This window comes from Mustela putorius, unplaced genomic scaffold (genome assembly GCF_011764305.1).
Source record: "Mustela putorius furo isolate JIRA1106 unplaced genomic scaffold, ASM1176430v1.1 tig00000788_pilon_pilon_pilon, whole genome shotgun sequence".
NCBI classification, from domain to species: Eukaryota; Metazoa; Chordata; class Mammalia; order Carnivora; family Mustelidae; genus Mustela; species Mustela putorius.
Genome location: NW_025421481.1, coordinates 4,531,173 through 4,554,017, shown reverse-complemented (window position 1 = coordinate 4,554,017; position 22,845 = coordinate 4,531,173). Strand labels below are relative to the sequence as shown.

General features: G+C 36.5%; 1 protein-coding gene across 1 annotated transcript in view; it reads left to right on the top strand.

Moving 5' to 3' along the window:
- Positions 1-22,845, top strand: part of UTP20 (UTP20 small subunit processome component) — a 96,958-nt gene that overhangs the window by 39,227 nt on the left and 34,886 nt on the right. Inside the window, exons 23-35 of the mRNA XM_045084792.1 lie at positions 793-883; positions 1,862-1,947; positions 2,571-2,696; positions 6,312-6,478; positions 8,460-8,668; positions 14,058-14,201; positions 14,919-14,998; positions 16,488-16,705; positions 18,431-18,575; positions 19,809-19,896; positions 20,739-20,882; positions 21,290-21,340; positions 21,687-21,839. Of these exons, the coding sequence (XP_044940727.1) occupies positions 793-883; positions 1,862-1,947; positions 2,571-2,696; positions 6,312-6,478; positions 8,460-8,668; positions 14,058-14,201; positions 14,919-14,998; positions 16,488-16,705; positions 18,431-18,575; positions 19,809-19,896; positions 20,739-20,882; positions 21,290-21,340; positions 21,687-21,839 (1,702 nt within the window). The remainder of the gene's footprint in view (positions 1-792; positions 884-1,861; positions 1,948-2,570; positions 2,697-6,311; positions 6,479-8,459; positions 8,669-14,057; positions 14,202-14,918; positions 14,999-16,487; positions 16,706-18,430; positions 18,576-19,808; positions 19,897-20,738; positions 20,883-21,289; positions 21,341-21,686; positions 21,840-22,845) is intronic.

Sequence of the window (22,845 nt, the reverse complement as noted above, 5' to 3'; positions counted from 1 at the left end):
ACCACCTTCCTGTCTATTGCATAGAAACTAGATAAGGAATCATTCCAGAAATTTTCTGTGTTCAACTTTGCAAATATATCACTGTTTTGATTAATTCTTCCTGTGTCTGGTTTAATTTAAAGCATTCTGAACACATCCTGAATGATTTTCTGGAGTGGGGCAGCCTGGATTTCAGGGGAAGGCAGCCTGAGAGTTAGAATTTCTGGAGAATAATTTAAGCTTCTTTGTATAGTTAGCAGGCATTTGGTATATTTGTCAGAAAAGACTAAAATTGATGGGCACTGTCATCTTAAGAAAATCTCTGGGGATGAGGTGCCTGGGTGGCTCAGTCAGTTAATCATCTGCCTTCAGTTCAGGTCATGATCTCAGGGGTCTAGGAATTGAGACCCACATTGGGCTCCCTGCTCAACAGAGTCTGCCTCTCCCTCTCCCTCGGCCCCTCCTCCTTGGCTCGTGCTCTCTCTGTCATGTTCTCTGTTTCCAATAAATAAATAAAATCTTTAAAAAAAAAAAAAAAGGAAAGAAGACCTCTGACAGGACCTGGGTGGCAGTTAGTTGAGCATCCAACTCTTCATTTCAGCTCAGGTCATAAACTAAGGCTCACAAGATAGAGCCCTGCATTGGGCTCCACACTGGGTGTTACACCTGCTTGGGATTCTCTCTCCCTCTCCCTGTGCCCCCACCCCACCCTGCATGCATGTGCTCTCTCTCCCTCTGGCTAAAAAAGAAAAAAAGGAAGTCTCTGTTCTTTAATTCTGTATTAACCTATGGTTTTTGGTTTTGTTTTTTTAGGCAATTAATTGCTCATTTACAAGTTTTCTCTAAGTTTTCAAATCCACGAGCCTTGTACCTGGAATCCAAATTATATGAGCTGTATCTTCAGGTAAGCAAAATAAATCCTTGTCACAGCCATTCTTTTTGACTTTTCTGTCATTCATTTATTTTACCAAAATCATTTTTAGATTTTTAATAATTGTTGGTGAGTAGGGCCCATGTGTGCATTTTAAGTACAGTGTTTTAAAAATTAATAATTATTTTCTATGTCCTGAGAAACAGTTTTAGACTGTACTAATAATTGTTAATTTTAAAGAAATTTTGGGTGACTAAACATTGATCAGCTGTATTAACAGTGGAGGTTATGCCAGAAAAAGGTAGCTACTTTTCACTTCTAGGTAGTGCTTATGCAGTGCCGGGATTTCAGGATCTATTACACTGAGTGAAAGCTGATAGTTGGAATAAGAATCTGTTGCATTCACAATAACAAGATCTTCAGTTACAGAAAAGATTGCAGAAAAAATTTAATGTCAGAAGCAGAGTAAACATTGGATGTCATTCTAAGCCATCTAGGGAAACAAAATTTCCTTTCTTCATCTGGATGTTTTTTAGGTGGAACTTACATGATTTCAGCAGAACTTATCTTTGTTCTGCCCATAATTCAGATACAGTTTGTTTATAAAGCTGGAGTTCAAAACTGCAAGAAGCAGAATTCTTAGGCTCTATCCCAGGGTCTTCTTTCCTGGCATCTTACTGACCACTATAGCTTTCACAGCATTGCGGGAGCTTTCTCTCATCACAGGACCAGCCTTGCTGTAAACTCAAATTTATGAAGGGATTTGGAGGGTCTGTCATGTGGGATTCAGGGGTCAGAGTTTTGTTTCCATTTAGTTCCATTTAGCATGTATTCTATTCATGCTGTACCTCCAGGAAGATGTAAGGCTCTTGTCAGCAATCAGCTTTAACCCACATCTAAAAATTTAGATGATAAGAAACCTAGTTTAGCAAATTAACACAAGTAAATTACTATCCCATGGTGTGTGTATATGTGACTTCATTAATTTATTTTATAAAATATCATTCTTAGTTGTTGCTACATCAAGATCAAATGGTGCAAAAAATAACCCTGGATTGTATAATGACATATAAGCATCCACATATACTCCCTTACAGGTAAGTTATTCGAAGCTAAAGAAATGCGCTTTCCTTGGCTGGTTTTTTATCTTTCTGCCTTGAGAGCCTTTTCTAAAATAATTTTCTGAAGGCCTGGAAATTTCCTTTTTCTACTATAGTCATAATGCTATTTTCAGATAAGAAATGAAAATTGAAAGTGTGTTTGTGTATTAAAAATTTTTCTTTTCTCGTGTTTTAAAAATTTTTCCTTTTTAGATAATAAGGTAGTAAAGAGACTACTAATTGATAAGTATGTGTTGAGAAGGTTATATCATTTCTTGTTGCTTTAGTAATGTCAAAATCTTAATGATTACTTAGGGAATCATAATGATTCACTCTCAATAAGAACTGAAGAAAGCTTTTATATTAATCTCTTTTAAACAGCTGAATTATTGCTAAGTCTTAATTCCTCATAATCACTTTTACCTTTTAAAATTTGAAAACTTGTCATTTTGTGAAAATTTTCCTTTACAGGTGTCAACCACAACATAGATATTCTTATTTCATTTCATATCAACATAGATATTCCAATTTCTGTTATACATATTACTGTACTACATTGCATTTTTTTAAAGTACCATTGATTATTAAGTGATGATTTGTGCTATATTCCATTTTTAAAGGGAAAACTTACAAAGATTGCTTGAAGACAAAAGTTTTAAGGAAGAGATTGTACATTTTAGCATTTCTGAAGACAATACAGTAGTGAAAACAGCCCACCGAGCCGATCTGTTTCCTATTCTGATGAGGTATTTATACTGTTTAAAACTGATTTGTTTACAAGTTGATTACAAAAACAATTGTGAATATACCGCTATGATTTTTGCAGGGATTATGATTTTTTAAATTTTATTTTGTTTATTTAATTTTATTATAAAAAAACTTATTTTATTTTATTTTGATTTTTTTAATTAAACCTTTTGGGGAAATCAAATTGTTATAGAGACTTACTTTAAAATATTTTGTTCCTAACATAAAGAAAGATCTTGCCATGGAGTCATTTCAACAGTAATGTTAAAATTAAATCCTCTGTTCCTCTAAGCTTTATTATTGAGAAATAGTAAAAATAATTCATTGGGTATATAACTATGAGATATAAAAGCTATTGATTTTTGGTGTTGATTATTTAATCATCCACATTACAAACCTTTCTTATTAGTTTTAATTGTTTTTAATGGATTTTCTTGGTTGAAAAAGTAATAGTAACAGTCATCAAAGTGTTAGTTTCCTATTTAAAAAAACCCTTTGAGGAGGTGCCTGGGTGCTCGGTCAGTTAAGCATCTGCCTTTTTCTTGGGTTTTGATCTCAGGGTCCTGGGATCGAGTCCCAGGTTGGTCTCCCTGCTCCCTGGACACCCTGCTTCTCCCTCTTCTTCTGCCTCCCACTCCCTCTGCTCTCTCTCAAATAAATAAATAAAATCTTTTTTTTTTTTTCAAGGGGGGGGAGGAAAAGAAAAAACCCTTTGAGTTTCCATTTTAATGGGAATAAAGTAGAAAGTCCTTATTCCTCCTTCAAGAGCCTGGTATGACCTAGCTGCCGACTACCTGTCCAGCCACACCATGCATTTGCTGCCACCCCCCCGCAAAGCCCACTTCCGTGACAGTGGACCTGCTGTTCCCTATGCTTGGAACACATGACCACTAGCTCTTCTTTTTCACTCATTCTCCTCAAATGTCGTATTGTCAGGATGCCTTCCTCTATTACCTTGTGTAAAATTGCACCTTCCTCTATTCACCCGTTAGTCCCTGACCTTGCTTTATTTTTCCTCGCAATCGTGTGACATAACCTCCTACTTAGCAGTTGTCTCCCCTGCCAGAAGGTAAACCCCATGGCCTGTAGAAAATGTTAGTCAAGTTAACTTTGTGTTCTTTTATGATTAAAAAAAAAAAAAACCCTCTTTTTTTCTGTCTTTTAATTTACATAGGTAATCTACACAGCAGAGCAGAATTAGCAGTGGTGGTAGTGTTTGTAGTTATCCCTGTCTTACTGCTCTGGATTTAACAGTAATGATTCTAGAGCAGCCCTTCTTAAAATTCGGTCTGCTCCTTCTTGTCAGGGGCTGTCAATGAGCTGCTTCCAGGGGGTACAAGAGGTTAGAGCTTTTTTTTAGAATACTACTAAGAATTTACCTTTTTCCATGGTGCCTATATTTGTGCTGAGATCACAAAACAAAGAGTGGGTAAAACTGGTGGTGCCTTAGCACTTACCAGGACAGTGGCTTCATTACCACAACCTGGAGTTAAAAAAAAAAAAAAAAGAAAAGAAAAAAAGCTCGTTTCATTTAATGTTCTTGGTGAATCTTAAGCCCTAAGTAGTTGTCTTTTTATTGTTTTATATGACAAAGTAGGAAGTGTGCATAACTCTGTGAATACGAGTTGTCTCATGGAATGGCATGTTTTCCAGATAACCGATGCAGGTTACAGAATCATTCATGGCTAAAGATCCATTCAAAGTGTAAGATAGGTAGGCGGATTTTAACGTAACAGATCACAAAGCTTCTTAATATGGTTTCAGATTCTGCATTGCAACCAGCCTTTAAGAAATAATCACTTGTTGGGGCGCCTGGGTGGCTCAGTGGGTTAAAGCCTCTGCCATCGGCTCAGGTCATGATCCCAGGGTCCTGGGATCGAGTCCCACATCAGGCTCTCTGTTCAGCGGGGAGCCTGCTTCCTCCTCTCTCTCTGCCTGCCTCTCTGCCTCCTTGTCATCTCTGTCTGTCAAATAAATAAATAAATAATATTTAAGAAATAATCACTTGTTGAAGTTTGGTGTAGTATCAAAGTGGGATATCCACAATGATCTCAAAGAATTACCTGAAAGCTTACAAAATATTTTTTCCTTTCTCCAACTGCATATGTATTTTAGGCTGGATTTTCTTCAACTATAATATGTTACAGTTGATTGACTACAGAAACAGGAAAATCTAGTTATTTTCTAATAAGCAAGACAAAAAAGAAATGTGAAAAAAAAGAAAGTAAAACATGCCTTTAGACTCACTATTTTTGGTGGGGAGAGATTTGGAAAATAAAATTATTTTTCATTAAAATTTTTATGTTAACTCATTTTAATTTCTACCAAGATAAATATCGATAGATAAAACTTACATACACAAAAGCTCTTTGGAGACCTCAAAAATGTTTAAAAGCATAAAGGGGTCCTAATATTGAAAAGTTTAAAAAACCACTCTGTTTCAATTTTGAATGTTAAAGTAGTAACATTTATTATAAATTAACATTTGTCATACTAAGAAAGTAAGTCAGTCCTATCACTAGGCGGTATTTTATCAGGAATGGATAGTTGAATTTTATTAGAATGCCTATTAAGCATGTATTAAAATGATTATATTAACTTTTTCTGTGAGCCATTGATCTATATCAGCCCAATAGGCTTTACTAGTGATTCTTGCATTCTTGGGATAAATCTTTATTTGGCTTTAATATTGTTTTAATGCAGCACTGGATACTGTATTTAAAGAAATGGGTTTTACATTTGTAAGCAAATCAGTATATAATTTTATACTTTTATTTTTGTTCTTCAACCCATCTCATTATCACAATTATACCACCTTCATAAAAGAGAAAGGACTGTTCTTTCTTCCTCTTAGCTATGAAACTTTATAGCATGAGAATGTTTTCCTTGAAAATTTAAAAAATTCATTTGAAAAACTATATGGGTCCCATGTTTACTTATGATTAGTTCTATTCAAGTTTTCTTCTTAAGTTCCTTTTGCTTATTTGTTTTGTTTTCTTTTCTTTTCCAGAAGATTACACATTTAAGACTTTCAGGTTTCCTTATTTTACTTAACATTATATTCACTTATTTCCTTTTAATCTATGTATTTTCATTTTCATTTGGCTTGCTTATTTTACTGCTTTTTTCCTCCTACATAGAACCACCTTTCGGCTTTTATCTTTATTATTTCCTTCTTCCGGCTTCCCTCAGCCTTGTTGTTTGGGGTTTTTTTTGTTGTTGTTGCTCTTGTTTTTCTGATTTTTTTTTTTTAAGATTTTATTATTTTACTTGACAGACAGAGATCACAAGTAGAGAGGCAGGTAGAGAGAAGAGTGGGGGGAAGCAGGCTCCCTGCCGAGCAGAGAGCCCAGTGCAGGGCTAGATCCCAGGAACCTGGGATCATGACCTGAGCCGAAGGCAGAGGCTTTAACCCACTGAGCCATCCAGGCACCCCATTTTTCTGATTTTTCTATGTTAAATATCTAATTTCTATTTTCATCCTTACTTGTTTTATAATAACCTTTTAAGTCTGTCTTATTGCTGCTATTCTAGCCTCTTAGGAAAACAGAATGACTAGTATTGTATTTTAGGATTAATGTGCAAACAAAATAATGTTCTTTTGGCTTTTTTAGAATTTTGTATGGCCGAATGAAGAATAAGACTGGCAGTAAAACTCAGGGGAAAGCCGCTTCAGGCACCCGCATGTCCATTGTCCTGAGGTTCCTTGCTGGGACCCAACCGGAGGAGATTCAGATATTCTTAGACCTGCTGTTTGAACCTGTGAAGCACTTCAAGAATGGTAGTTCTCAAGTTTCTGCTACTTTGAATGTGTATTTTCTCCTGCAGACTTAAGATGTCTCTGGCTAGGTTTCCCATGCTCTTAGACATCTTTCTAATGGGATTGTTCCTCCCAATCTCATTGGTGGCCTTTTGGCTGAAGTGGAGTTAGTTATTTTAAATTTTGATTGAATTAGGTGGAGCTCACAGTTTATCCTGGGGATTATCATCATCCATGGGTTAGTAAGCCCCTGCTTAGAAAATGTTTATTTTGGGGCATGCCTGGCTGGCTCAGTCTGTGGAGCATATGATTCTTGAGCTTGAGGTTGTAAGTTCGAGGCCCACATTGGGTGTAGAGATTATTTTTAAAAAATAAAATAAGAAAGAAAAGAAAGCCACCTGGGTGGCTCAGTGGGTTAAGCCTCTGCCTTCAGCTCAGGTCATGATCCCAGGGTCCTGGGATCGAGTCCTGCATCGGGCTCTCTGCTCAGCAGGGAGCCTGCTTCCCCCACTCTCTCTGCCTACTTGAGCTCTCTCTCTGTGTCAAATAAATAAAATTTAAAAAAAAAAAAAAAAAAGAAGAAGGAAAGAAAGAAAGAAAAGAAGTGTGCATTTTGTTGTTGTGCATTTAGGCCATTTGAAAAATAGTACTTACCCAGATAGAATGAATAGGTTTCTCCTTAGAAACTTAGGGCATACTGAGAAATTAATTTTAATTGTCTTAGTATTTATTTATTCACTGAGTCATTCATCTGTTGACTATGACTTGTTAAATACCTCCTGTACCCTGGATACTTTTGAAAATAGAAAAGTAATTATTTATTCTCTTAACCTCACCATCTAAAGTGAATAGTATAGGTATATCCAATGAGACAAAATGCTCTCTGGTATGCAATGTTAGTAGTTAATAATAATAGCTAATATTTATTGAGTGCTTACTCCATGCCCAACATTATGATGGGCCCTTTTACATCCAACTCATTTGATCCATAAAACAACCACCCGAGGTATCATTACTTGACTGTTCCCATTTTACCAATGAGGAAACTGAGGCTTAGAGAGTTTACTATTTTGCTTACCATTCAGCTAGAAAATGGTAGATCTTTCTGATTATAGAATCTCTTTCTCACCCCGTAATCGCTTTGTTTTAGGCAAACACAGGTATTTACTTGTACGGTTATATGTTGTATGAAATTTTGTGGGTTTTTTTTATGATAATGGATTCAGCTGTTAAAATGTTTTCGTTTAGTGTAATATTGCCCTGTGAAGGAAGCTGGCTTTGATGAAGACAAAGGCATTTGTTCAATGAAACAGCTTCCATTGTAAGAGGAGAGCTATATATGATACTGTTTTTGGATAGAGCATTTAGGTGTATGAATTAGCAAGCTCATGATTTCATACCAGTGGTTTGAAGTAAAGTTCAAGCAATAACAATTCAAGTCTTTCAAGTAAATTACGAAATCAGTTTGGTGCCAGTTTATAAAGGAGTGTTGTTTTATTTATTCATCAGTGGTGTCGAGAGAAAACATTTGATCTTCAGTATTCTAGAAACTCCTAATGTAGCAGGCAGTACATTTTCTATGAAACTGCCCAAGTCAACATAGACAGTGAAAGCTGAGAGTGAGAAAAATGCATGGGAGTTGCTAGGTGGAACAAAAGACTAATGCTATTTCAGGTTTGGGGGACTAGTCTAAATAGGATGAGAATGGAGATTTAGTTCTGGCACAAGTTTCTCCTTTATTCTCAGTTTCCTCGTCTGTAGTGTGGTAATACTAAAACCTCCCATGCCTAGTTCACTGAATTTGGTAAGAAAATCAGAGGAAAATACATTAAGAAAGTATATTATCAGGTATAAATCATTGGAACTCTAGAAAATACTTTATCATTGAGGGAATTGAAAAAAAGAAGCTGTAATTAGTAACTAATATTTCCAATTGAAAAAAGGAAGCTGTAATTAGAAAGTAAGTAATACTTCCTTTTACATGATATCTTTGTTTCATTAGGAGAGTGTCATTCTGCAGTCATTCAAGCAGTAGAAGATTTGGATTTGTCTAAAGTTCTTCCTTTAGGTCGTCAGCATGGTATCTTAAATAGCCTTGAAACAGTATTAAAGAACATCAGTCATCTGATCAGTGCATACTTACCGAAGATTTTGCAGATACTGCTGTGCATGACAGCGACGGCATCACACATCCTTGACCAACGAGAAAAGGTGAGACAAACTCACTGTAGTTGCTTTTTTCTTGGGCTAGTAAGAGTCTGCATTTTACTTGGGAAATTGGTTGGGACCTGAATATCTAATAGTCTTCACTGTTTTAAATATTTATGAGCAGTTGGAGGATGCAAATTATAGGTGACCCTTGAACAACCTGGGTTTAAACTATGTGAGTCCACTTAAAAATGGAAATTTTTTTCTGATAAACATAGTGCAGCACCATAAATGTACTTTCTCTTTCTAATGATTTTCGTTTTGGTTTTTTTTTTTAAGATTTTATTTATGGGGCGCCTGGGTGGCTCAGTGGGTTAAAGCCTCTGCTTTTGGCTCAGGTCATGATCTCAGGGTCCTAGTAGGCAGAGGCAGGCGAAGAAGGAAAGCAGGCTCCCTGCTGAGCAGAGAGTCCGATGTGGGGCTCGATCCCAGGACCCTGGGATCATGACCTGAGCCAAGGGCAGAGGCTTTGACCTACTGAGCCACCCAGCTGCCCCCCTGATGATTTTCTTAATAACTTTTACTCTATCTGACCTTATTTTAAAGTAAGAGTACATTATATAATAGATATAACATACAAAGTGCATGTTAATTGCTTGTTTATGGTATTGGTAAGGCTTTCAGTCAACAGCAAGCAATTAATAGTTAAGATTCTGGGGGGTCAAAACTTAGGACTATGCAGGGGTTCAATGCCCCTGACCCCTGCATTATTCAAGGGTCAGCTGTATATCACTTGTATATTTTAAAGAGACTTTAAATAATAGATGTGAGTTAGTTCTATATATGGAGATATAGCTAGTTTGTTAGTTCTATATACAGTATATATAGTACAGTTCTATATACAGGGATAGCTGATCTGGTATTTCACATTCTAATTTCAAGAGCCTAGAGGTATAAGACATCTTCCAACTTTATCCAGAACTCTTGGAGAATGAACAGAATACAGTTAGCCTCACCCTTGTTACTTTGAGATAAGAGCTGCGCAGAGATCTTTGGCAAGTAAAAGCTTGCCTACTGTAAGTGCGATGTTTTGAGTAAAGATAAGTAGCAAGACCCAGCAGCCAGCTAACTGCCAGAAGCTTCACAAGATGGTGCTCAGTAAATATTTTCTGAATTGTATTAAAGACAATATATTTATGTTCTGTTGAAACAAGTTTGTGGGCATAAGTATTTGGAAAGCTTACGGAAACTTAATGTCTTTATGGACTAAAGGCCTCTTAGTGGGACTTGAAGTGAAGATCTAGACTCAAAGATTTTTGCTGTTGATTCTCAGTTAATGATAAATGGGCACAGTTTTAATTGGGCTCAAATTTGTTTCATTTGATTTGTTGATATGCCTGGTGAACAGCCTCTTAGATATGGTCATGTTAACTGAAAATTGACAGCCAGAATTTTATGCTGGGTTTTTTTTTTTTTTTTTTTGGACTACACATGGATATAAATCTCCTTTAGTTGATGAAATGCTGTCCTCTGATTACCAAGCTCCAGGGATTTAGAACATACCTTCTGTTTTTTAGGCACCATTTTATTTTCTTTATTCTTTCATTCCTTCAACAAATATTAATCGAGCCCCTGCTATGTGATAGGGACTGTTGTAAGCACTGGACATGGAACAGTAAACAGGGAAAACAAGAATTCCTCTCCCCTTATTTATTTAGTAAATATTTATTTCATGCCTACCATCTGCCAGACATCATTCTAGGTGGGGAATGAGACTCAGACAAGGACTCAATATAATGGGAGAAAAAGACTTAATAAATACAGAAACAATGAGAATAATGTCACTTGGTGGTGAGACCTGAAAGGGAAATAAATGAGAACCTCTGCAGATCTCTCTCTAGCTTTCGTCCCGCCAGTACTTCTGCCTATCAGTTCTCCCCAAGCCACACGACTCCATCTCCTCATCTTTGGAAGATGACTGGCCTGTACCTGGACTCTTCCTTCTCACACTTAGCCTGAAACTCCAAGCAGGAATCTGGGGAATGTATAGGATTCCCCTTATCAGTTTACCCCTTTAGGGCTTACTGCCCTTTGCTGCCTACTATCTAGTATCTGAAAATTATTATCTCATAGATTCTCTTCAGTTTTTTAGTTGCTTGAGAAGGAAGGCCAAATCAAGTCCCTGTTGATCCATCTTGAACAGACATGGAAAAACTATGAGAAAGGGGGAGGCTGAGAATAGTCCTCTGACAAATACAAGGCTAAGAATGGCTCCTGGTCCCAACAGCCAGAGCAGAAACCCCATAAAACCCAAGGCACCAGGAAGAATCCTAGGTAGGGGAGTGCCTCAGTAGTGGAACCAGATTAGCTCAGGAATAAAGGCTGCCCTGGCAACACCTAGCAAAGATCATGCTTTTCCCAAGTAAATTAATTACATCAGAGAACAAAACTCAAAAGCTTTCAAATGATTTAAATGAAAACAAAATTCAGTGTCTCTGACATCCAGTCAAGTTTTCCCAGGCATGCCAAGAAGGATGAAAATTTTACTCATAATAAGGAGAAAAATCAATCAATAGAAGCAGACCCAGCCTGCTTTTTGCTCAGATGATAGAATTAGCCAAAAACTTAAAATAGCTATTAGGGATACACTCCATATATTCACAAAAGTAGAGGAAAATATGAGCATGTTGAGGAGAGACGTGAAGATGTGAAGGTTTTAAAATAAAATCAAAGGATGTGATAGGAAATGACCAAACTGGGAGTGAATGGGTGCTGCTTTTATTAGGATGGCCAGTGTCCTGTCTAAGGAAGTAGTATTTGAATTCCTCTATCGATTCAGCTGTGGGAAGAACATTTTTAGGCAGAGAAAATGACTAGTAGTGTTAAGTCCCTGAGGTAGAACAGTTTTGACAAATCTAAGAACAGACAGAAGGGCAAGTTGGATAGAGCACAAGGAGGGAGAAGAATCATGTAAGATAAAGTCGAGAGGTAGGTAGGGCCTCATGGGCTCTGAGATGGATTTATTTCAAAGTGTACTGGGAAAACTGGAGAAGTTTAAAGCCAGGGAGTAATAAGGTCTGTTTGATATTTTTAAAATTTCACTCTGATTACTTTGTGAAAAAAAGGCTTGTGGGGGGCCAACACTGGAAGCTGAAAAGAGGTCTTGGAAAATTCTTTCTCTGTGTTATATGAGAGCTTCGTGGTATTAGGGGGAATTCTGTGAGAAATTTTCATTTATGCCTTATAGTGAGTAACTTCATACCTGGGTATATTAAATCATAAAAGGCTAGAGATTTTATAAACCCTGTATAATTTCTCTGACTTTTTGGTTAACTTAGAAGAAGTTACTCAGTAATGCAGCCTTACTTCTGAGTCAACAATCAGTGACTCAAAAGATCATTTATGCAATTTTATAGATCATTAGTTAGTGAGGTGCTAAGGTTTTTGTCAGTTTGGAGCTTTTTAAAAAAATTCATGGACAAGTTCAAAGAATTCCTTGAGGTACTGTAATGAATTACTGAATAGTAATACTGCTTAAGTAAGTTAAACTTCTACATGTGGGTATTTGAGCGAAGTTATACATTTACTTTTTTTGTATCTTTTAATTCCTCCAAGACATTGACTGACACTGAAGTGTATATCATGAGGGTTATTTTAGTTTGATTTTATTATTTTGGAACATTTAAACAACGGAGTAACTTAAATGTACATGAAATTCAGTCATGTAGACTGTTCCTCTAGGAACTAAAGTCTACAATTTTCTTCATGATGTTGTGGCCATAAAACTTGATAGTCGTTATTTAGAGTATTGTGTTGTCTTCATAAATTTCAGGGTGTTTTTTAGATTTTGATGTAGCTCACTAAGGTCACATGTAAAAATATGTTGGCCACTTACATATCCAGAGACCACAGTATATTAATCGAATGGAAAAACATTTAGTGGTTGCGCCTTACCCCATTTGTTTGGTTTTTACAACATTCCTTTAAGATCTGCTAGAAATTATGCCTCTTCCCTGAAGCTTTTCCTTTTTCAAAAAATTTTTTTTTAAAGATTTTATTTATTTATCAGAGAGAGAGGGGGGGAGAGCGTGAGCACAGGCAGACAGAATGGCAGGCAGAGGCAGAGGGAGAAGCAAGCTCCCCGCTGAGCAAGGAGCCGGATGTGGGACTCGATCCCAGGACGCTGGGATCATGACCTGAGCCGAAGGCAGCTGCTTAACCAACTGAGCCACCCAGGTGTTCCCTTTTTCAAATTTATAATCCGCCCCCCCCCATTGGATATCTTTGGCATTTCCAGTCTGGCACACTAGTTAATACATTTTCCTCCAGTGGTATTTTTAAGCTGAGGTCAGTGGCTGTCATGCCATTGGACTTAATGGTGGGGGTCACTAACTTATTGTGCTCTGAGCCTGAGCACACGGGCCACGTATTTGTGATTTTGTAACCAGTAGGGAAGGAGATGCCAGTAGAAGTAGCAAAGTCTGTTATGAAAGAGCTTTGCGGTTAACTCAGGCATCCACCCACTCCAGCCTGTGTGCCTCTGAACAGACAAACTATGATTTTTTTCCAAATTGCATTTTCCTTTGAACTATATGTTTTGAGATCTTCCCATACCTTGATTCAGTCGCCTCATTCTCTTATACTATATGAAGTATTCCACTATAGAGAGAGACCATAAATTCTTTAACTAGTCTCCTAGACTAATGTTAACAAAAATGATTGAAAACTCCTAGTTTTAGAAAAAATAAAAAATAATACAAGTTATGAAACAGTGAAAAAGAAAGTCACTTCATTTGAAATAAAGGTTTATTGCCGGGGGGAGGGAGAGGAGGGAGAGGGTGGCTGGGTTATGGACATTGGGGAGGGTGTGTGCTATGGTGAGTGCCGTGAAGTGTGTAAACCTTGCGATTCACAGAACTGTACCCCTGGGGCTAATAATACATTATATGTTTATAAGAAAATAAAAAATATTTTTAAAAAAAGAAATAAAGGTTTAATTTTTCCCCCTAATCTAAGGTATTTTGATGGCAAAAAATAAGAAAAAAGAAAAAGGAAGGTTTGTTTTATTTAGAATGTTCTGTTCATAGGAAGGAATCAGGATTATATTTGAGACAATAACTTAGCTAAAGAAATACAACAATGTAGGACACCAAACAGCTGTTCCACTTGTGATTTTTTTCCCCTGCAAAGGACACTTTAATGTGATTTTACTTGGCAGTGATAACGGAACACATCTCACCATTTGATTTTTTAAGTCTCTGCTTTCCTATCTTGTTCAATGAGAAAAGCAGTATGATATGATGAGTTGAATTTCCATGTAGATTAGAGCCACAGTCAATAGACTTAACAGGATGTCCAGTTTGATTCTTAGCCATCTGAGCAACAGTGCCTCCTTGAGGAATGAAGGATAAAAATGAAACATGTGTTTTTAAGAGAAGATTTTGTTTTACAGATACAGCTCAGGTTTATTAACCCACTGAAAAATTTAAGACGTCTTGGAATCAAAATGGTAACTGACATCTTTCTGGACTGGGAGTCTTACCAATTCAGAACAGAAGAAATTGATGCTGTATTTCATGGTGCAGTGTGGCCCCAGGTAAACTATTTTACTACCCTCTTCCCAGACACCTTCTGCTTCTTCCTTTGGTATGACTTCAACCAGCACAGTCTACACCCAGACATGAATGCCTATCCTGGCCTTTTCTTTTACATCGAGGCTTCCTTTGTTTCTGAACATTTTAGAACACTTTGCTTTGCCTCCACTATCACCTAAAGCTCAAGAGCTGGTTTCTTTAATACCACGACATTTATAGTTAAGGTTAATTTGAATATGGTTGTGTCTCTTAAGCAAATGGAATATAACTGTTACAGCACCTCAGTGATGTGTCTCTGGATTTTTGACAAGCATAAGGGAAAATACACAGATACCCTTGTTACCTTGTTTGTAACCATTTTGTGATGACTCCTGTTATTTAACTATAGCTAAAAAGACTATGGAAGAGACTTGATTTTAGGAATTCTAGCTGCTTGAGCTCTGTCGCTTCTAACCAATTGAAACCTAAAGTACCTCATTCCTTCTAAGGGTCTAGCACTTCTTGCTCCATCTTTGCCATTTTCCCCCTGTAACCATTATTTTGGATTCCTTTATTTTTTTCTTCAGTCTGTCCTTTAAATGTTAACCTCTGTCCCTTGGCTGTTTATCCCTTGGCTGTTTATCCTCTTGGATTTCTGTACTTGCTCTGCTTTTTAGTTGTTTTTTCCCGACAATTCTGTATGTTTTTATTTTGTATTCTGTTTTTATTTTGTGTCCTAGATCAGAAGGCTTGGATCTGAGAGTCAGTATTCTCCTACTCCTCTGCTGAAACTGATTAGTGTCTGGAGCAGAAACGCAAGGTATGACCATTTTTCTCCCACCTTTAAAAAGGACAGTGTTTTAGACCATTCTAGTCAAAATGAGTCAAGGTTACTAATAATATGATTTATGGTGAAATACTATAGGTGCAGTTAAAGAGAATAAGGTAGCTGAATTTCAGAATACACAGGTTTAAAGAAAAACACAAGCTGCCGAACAGTGTAACCCAAGAAAAATACCTGTGCATGTGTATAAATATAAAGTGAAGTAGAAAATGCCTAAAAGGATACATGAGAAACTGGTAATGTTACTATAGCATGTGGAGGTTTGGGTACCCCAGAACAGGAAAGAGGTAATTTTTATGATATATCTTTAGAGTGTTCATTTATTATTTTTGAAAAAGGGAAAAATAGGGGGCACCTGGGTGGCTCAGTGGGTTAATAATAAGCCTCTGCCTTCGGCTCAGGTCATGATCTCAGGGTCCTGGGATTGAGTCCCATATTGGGCTCTCTGCTCAGCAGGGAGTCTGCTTCCCTCTTTCTCTCTACTTGTGATCTCTCTCTGTCAAATATAAAAATAAAATCCTAAAAGAAAAAAAAAGGTAAAATAACATTTTGCAATGGAAGTTAAACTTACACATATTTTAGTAAAACGCATTTTTGCTAGATTTACAGTTTCATTAAAACTTAAAAATCAGAAGTACTGTTATTGTTAGGGATGTACTTCCAACTTTTCTGGAAGAAAAGAGCTTAAGCACTTTTAGCACTAACTATGTTAAAAGTGCTTGAGCCATTTTCCAATGATGATAAAGTGGTAAAACTATCTGAATTTTTTTGGTTTTACCCTCCTGCTGATCATTAGAGGACTACATCCCTGAAGTAGAACAGTTGCTGGTTTGCCACTGGCTGGAAAGCCTTTGTGTACTCTATCCTTGTGGGTGTGTTTCCTCTGGGTAGGATGCTCCTGTCATTTGTGTGTGTCTTTCATCTTTCATACTGGGGGTGGATTCACCACCTCTCCCAAAAATGATGCTGCTCTCTGAATGTTGCATATGCTAACACGGTAAATGGTTCTTTGGTCTGTACTCCTGATTCCCATGTTATACAGCATTGGTTTTTATGTGAGTATATATACGTTCACATTCTAGAAGGTTTATAGTTGAAAAATAGCCTGTCTTCAGTACATTTCTTTTAGAAAAGGCTCATACCATGTTCACATCTCAGCTTTACAACTTAACTACCTCAGTGGCTTTAGAATCGTCTCAGTTTTTTTATCTGTAATATAGGGACAAGGTTACCAAATTATAGAGATGTTATGAGGATTAAATGAGAGAGATACATAAAGTGCCTAAATAACAATCTTTGTGAGATGCCTGGAATTATCCATCAAATTTTAGATTTTAAAGTAATTTCCCTTTTGATGTTGGTACACACATATATTTAAACTCAATATGGAAATTCTTACTGAACTTGTTTTCAGAAAAAAATATATTGAGAAATAAGATGACAACTTCAGTGTTTTTCCTTGCAGATATTTCCCTTTCCTGGCTAAACAGAAACCTGGGTTCCCAGAGTGTGATATCCTGACCAACGTTTTTGCAATTCTCTCAGCAAAGAATCTCTCAGAAGCCACAGCCTCTATTGTGATGGATATAGCCGATGACCTTCTTAACCTTCCAGATTTTGAACCCACAGAAACACTTTTGAGCTTGCCAGTAACTGGATGTGTGTACATGGAAAGTGCAGATGGTATGTGTGCTGTACAAAGTAAATGATTCTTAGATTTCTGAAGCATTTGTGCTCTCAGAATGGAAAATTTCAACACAATTTGATTCTTTTAATTACTTTTATTATTAAAAGAATTTCTTTGCTATAGGAATTAATACCAATTCATATAAACTGAATTTTCTGTGTAGTAGTAGAAATTTGGATTATTTATGCTCCAGAAAGCTCAACTATCCATCAGGAAATTTAATGACTTCCACTGTCATGTCTCTGAATTCTTCTTGTCAAATTATCCTAACAGTTCTTTTACTAAACCAAAAATGTCTTACATAAAGCCTCAGGGGCTTTATAAATTTATAATTTAGCTAATAATACTGCTATTATGACTAAGAAAAAAGTTATTTAATCTTTATAGTTAAAATTTATTATATATATATTTTTTAATTTTTTATTTTTTTATAAACATATATTTTTATCCCCAGGGGTACAGGTCTGTGAATCGCCAGGTTTACACACTTCACAGCACTCACCAAAGCACATACCCTCCCCAATGTCCATAATCACACCGCCTTCTCCCAACCCTCCTCCCCCCAGCAACCCTCAGTTTGTTTTGTGAGATTAAGAATCACTTATGGTTTGTCTCCCTCCCAATCCCATCTTGTTTCATTGATTCTTCTCCTACCCACTTAAGCCCCCATGTTGCATCACCACTTCCTCATATCAGGGAGATCATATGATAGTTGTCTTTCTCCAATTGACATGTTTCGCTAAGCATGATACGCTCTAGTTCCATCCATGTTGTCACAAATGGCAAGATTTCATTTCTTTTGATGGCTGCATAGTATTCCATTGTGTATATATACCACATCTTCTTGATCCATTCATCTGTTGATGGACATCTAGGTTCTTTCCATAGTTTGGCTATTGTGGACATTGCTGTCATAAACATTCGGGTGTACGTGCCCCTTCAGATCCCTACATTTGTATCTTTAGGGTAAATACCCAGTAGTGCAATTGCTGGGTCATAGGGCAGTTCTATTTTCAACATCTTGAGGAACCTCCATGCTGTTTTCCAGAGTAGCTGCACCAGCTTGCATTCACACCAACAGTGTAGGAGGGTTCCCCTTTCTCCGCATCCTCGCCAGCATCTGTCATTTCCTGACTTGTTGATTTTAGCCATTCTGACTGGTGTGAGGTGATATCACATTGTGGTTTTGATTTGTATTTCCCTGATGCCGAGTGATATGGAGCACTTTTTCATGTGTCTGTTGGCCATCTGGATGTCTTCTTTGCAGAAATGTCTGTTCATGTCCTCTGCCCATTTCTTGATTGGATTATTTGTTATTTGGGTGTTGAGTTTGCTAAGTTCTTTATAGATTTTGGACACTAGCCCTTTATCTGATATGTCGTTTGCAAATATCTTCTCCCATTCTGTCAGTTGTCTTTTGATTTTGTTAACTGTTTCCTTTGCTGTGCAAGAGCTTTTGATCTCGATAAAATCCCAATAGTTCATTTTTGCCCTTGCTTCCCTTGCCTTTGGCAATTTTCCTAGGAAGATGTTGCTGCGGCTGAGGTCGAAGAGGTTGCTGCCTGTGTTCTCCTCAAGGATTTTGATGGATTCCTTTCTCACTAAAATTTATTGTATTTTTATGAAAATTGAGTGCTCTCCTTGTCTATCATTATGAAGATAGTATACGATTATCCCTTAATAGTTCATTAGAATCAAAACATTTATTACTTTTTTTTCAGATTCTATCACAATGGGAGGACGATTAATTCTACCTCATGTACCTGCAATTCTCCAGTATCTTAGCAAAACCACAATAAGTGCAGAAAAGGTGAAAAAGAAGAAGAATAGGGCACAAGTCAGTAAGGAACTTGGAATTCTGTCAAAGTAAGTGATATATTGGTCCTTAAAAGATAACATTACTATCCGTGGTTTTAATTTTTGCTAATTTTTTACCCAGTTTTTCAATTATTTTAATGTGGTAATAAGCTGAAAAGATTTTAAGTATTTTTAAATGCCCTCCATTTTTAAGATAACGTAGAATTCTTCTTCTCTGCCTGTATATTCATTAGAAAACTTTATGGTATCTATCTTCATTTTATTATGAGAGAATAAGCTTCAAAATTCTAAAGTAGGTTAATAGATTTGTATATTTTGTTCAGTTAGAATTTTGAGTTACATGAGATCGCATACTTTTCATTGTTTTTAAAGTTTAATTGATAAAAATAATTCATTTAAAAGAGCGTGTTGTGGTTGTTCTGTTTGTTTTTTAAGGGTCAAGATCTTGCAAGGATTTTTAAAGATTCTTTTTGACAATAGACCTAGTAATATAAAATCGTGTCTTCTGTAGCAGGGTTGTTAAACCAGAGTACAAAAAATGTTTGCATTTTAAATTATGAATTGTTACAGGACTTAACTGTTCAAAGTTTATTTTTTCTGTTACCTCAACAACAAAATGATATATTAGAATCTTCCAGGAATTGCTTTGACATGTCTTATTCATACTATTGTATTTCTAAGTTATACAAAATGGGAAACCACACAAAATATACTCATTAAATTTTATCACAGGCTGTGTGGTAGTGAAAAGAAAGTGAGAGATTAGGCACCATAAAGACTGGGTTTGAAAGGCCTGCTCTGCCACTTCTTAGATGTGACATCAGCTTCTCTGAGTCTCAGTTTTCTTTGGGCAAGATTGGGCTAAACATTTCAACATGGAAGGCTATCGTGGGAGTTAAATTGAATACCGCATGTATAGCCTTAAACAAGTCTTGGCTCTTAAAAATGTTATTTTCTTTGTAAAGTGAGAAATTACTAATTGTCAAAAAATAGTAATAACAAAAATAATTTAAAAAAAGAAATTGCTGATATTCAGATTATAGCATCGGAGTTTCCTCTTACCTACAAAATCAGATGTTGCAAGAGAAATAGATTAGTAGCCATGAGCCTGAAGTTGGAGAGAAATAAAAGTGGACCCTGCATAGAAGTCAGTTAAACTTTTCCTACATGAACACATAAAAGCCACCTGTGTCTGTCACATGTTTTCTACAAAACGTTTAACTACTTAGAGAAATACTCTTCACTTGTGTATCTTACATATCAGTTTTTCACCTTCTCTAGGATCAGCAAGTTCATGAGAGACAAAGAGCAAAGTTCTCTGCTCATCACACTTCTTCTTCCTTTCCTCCACCGTGGCAATGTTCCTCAGGTAAAAATTCACAGGACATTGGCTTTGTCATTAAAGTGGTACTTGATTATTAAGGTTCATCCATGAGCAATAATTTTCATTGGGTAGATCCTGTGATGTATTTGCAAAAAGATTTTATACAGAAATATAAAATTAGAAATAGAGGAGACGCTTTGGGAAAGAGGTAGGAAAGGGGGGGATCAAGAGGCTGGAAGCATCCTCATCAGTCCTTCATTTTTCTTTCTGTAGCTTCTAATCCATTTTTTTCTCACTTCTTTTTTTTTTTCCTCTCACTTTGATCAATAACAAATCTGGAACCCAAGAAGCGCATCATATAATCTTAAGTATGCATCACAGTTGCAGAACTGCTAATGAAAAGTCAGATTATATTAATATTACATGGAGCTAGGAGTTTCTAAAATGATTTTCCAACTTTTAGTTTCATCTCAAGTCAAATCAAATGGCTCAAACTCAGTGAGGCTTTAGTAGCTACACTGAACATCTCTTACTATACAGTAATTCAGTAGAGAAGACCACAGATCTGTAGAGAACCAGAAGTGAGGATTTTTCTTCAGCAACCTCATTTTTCTTGGCCCTTTTTGGACTGGACATAGAAGAAATTATGTTCCAAAACCATGTGTATTTTCTATTAGAATTAAAGGAAGAAACTGTTAATGGACATTATTGTGGATTTTATCTGATGTTAAAATGAAAGTTAAAACTTTCAAAGGCCTATGAAATAACTTCTGAATACTACTTGTGCTTATTGAAAGTTATTTATTTTTTGTGCTATAATATTAAAGCCAAGTTGACCAGTTTTCTAAATAACTAAAATGTGCTTTCTCTTAATGTTCCTTCTTAAGGATACAGAGGTTGATATTTTGGTGACAGTACAAAACCTGTTGAAACATTGTCTGGAGCCTACAAACTTCCTCAAGCCTCTAGCAAAGCTCTTCTCGGTTATTAAGAATAAGTTGTCAAGACAATTGCTTTGTACAGTTTTCCAGGTCTGTAGTACTCATTTTTACCCCAAACCACCTCTTTTTAAAAAGATCACTGTGACATTTAATACATATTGACCGCTTCCTTGGTGTCAACATGATGTTTCATATAATTTTGAGTGGAAAGAGGGAATTGAAGGGAGGAGGACAGAAAAGTTAAGATTTGGGACGCCTGGGTGGCTCAGTGGGTTAAGCCTCTGCCTTCGGCTCAGGTCATGATCTCAGGGTCCTGGGATCGAGGCCTGCATCAGGCTCTCTGCTCAGCAGGGAGCCTGCTTCCCCCTCTCTCTGCCTGCCTCTCTGCCTACTTGTGATTTCTCTCCATCAAATAAATAAATAAAATCTTTAAAAAAAAAAAAAAAGAAAAGTTAAGGTTTTATTCAGTAATAATATACTGTTTTCATTCCTTTCAGACTCTTTCTGATTTTGAGAGTGGATTAAAATATATTACTGATGTTGTCAAGGTAAGAAAGTCTTATATTTCTCTTTTGCTTCAAAAATATTGTCATTTTTTGGGACGCCTGGGTGGCTCAGTTGGTTGGACTACTGCCTTCGGCTCAGGTCATGATTCTGGAGTCCCAGGATCGAGTCCCACATCGGGCTCCCAGCTCCTCGGGAAGTCTGCTTCTCTCTCTGACCTTCTCCTCGCTCATGCTCTCTCTCACTGTCTCTCTCTCAAATAAATAAATAAATAAATAAATCTTTAAGAAAAAAAAAAGGTATTGTCATTTTTTTTTTAATTTAAGATTTGTATACCTTCATCTACATTTTCAGTGTTTCACAGTGTTTCAATGTTTTCATTTCTTGTAGCTTAATGCCTTTGATCAAAGACATCTTGATGATATCAACTTTGATGTTCGCTTCGCAACATTCCAGACTATCACCTCTTATATTAAAGAGATGCAAACTGTTGATGTTAACTACTTAATTCCAGTTATGCATAATTGTTTCTATAATATGGAGGTAGGTTTTTATAGGAAAAATTTATGAATTATTTTTCATTGTTTTGATAATACAACTATATGATTTCTTTTTTTTTTTAAATTAACATATAATGTATTATTTGCCCCAGGGGTACAGGTCTGTGAATCATTAGGCTTACACGCTTCACAGGACTCACCATAGCCCATACCCTCCCAATGTCCATAACCAAACCACCCTATCCCTACCCCCGCCCCCCAAGCAACCCTCAGTTTGTTTCATGAGATTAAGAGTCTCTTATGGCTTGTCTCCCTCCTGATCCCATCTTATTTCATTTTTCTCCCCCTACACCCACCCATGGTCCTTCGTTCTGCCTCTCAAATTCTTCATATCAGAGAGATCATATGATAATTGCATGACCTGATTTCTTAATTTGTGTTGTGAGCAAGACACAGATTTTTGTGTATAATTTCTTGTGGCTGCAGACTGTTTTGTTTGGTGAAGACCATATTGTTATTCTCATGATCTAAAAGACAAATATTTTGAATAAAATAATATGTGGAAGCACTTTGAAAAATACAAAAGCCATGTGCTAGAATAGGGGAAATTCATAGAGACAGAAAGTAAATCCGTGGTTACCAAGGGCTTGCCAGGGAGGGAGAAATGGGAATGGTGAAGAAGGACTTCTGATTGGCACAGGGTTTTGTTTGGGGCGGGGGGATAAAAATGCTCTGAAGTTAGATAGTGGTGATGGCTGTACAACCTTGTGAATATCCAAGAAACATTGAATTGTACACTTTAAAAGGGTGAATTGTATAGTATTTCAATTTATATCTCAGTGTTTTGAAGTTTTGTCACTGTATTATTTGACAGTTTGCCCTCTTTTATTGATTCAGAAATATAAAGGGTTCATACTATTTTAAGTACCATGTTGCTGGACTGAATTAAAACCCAAAACTGGGGAAAATGAAACCTTTGATTTATAGTTAACCATGTAATGTCATCAGTAATCTCTTTGTGGCATTTTATAACTATTCATCTGATGTTA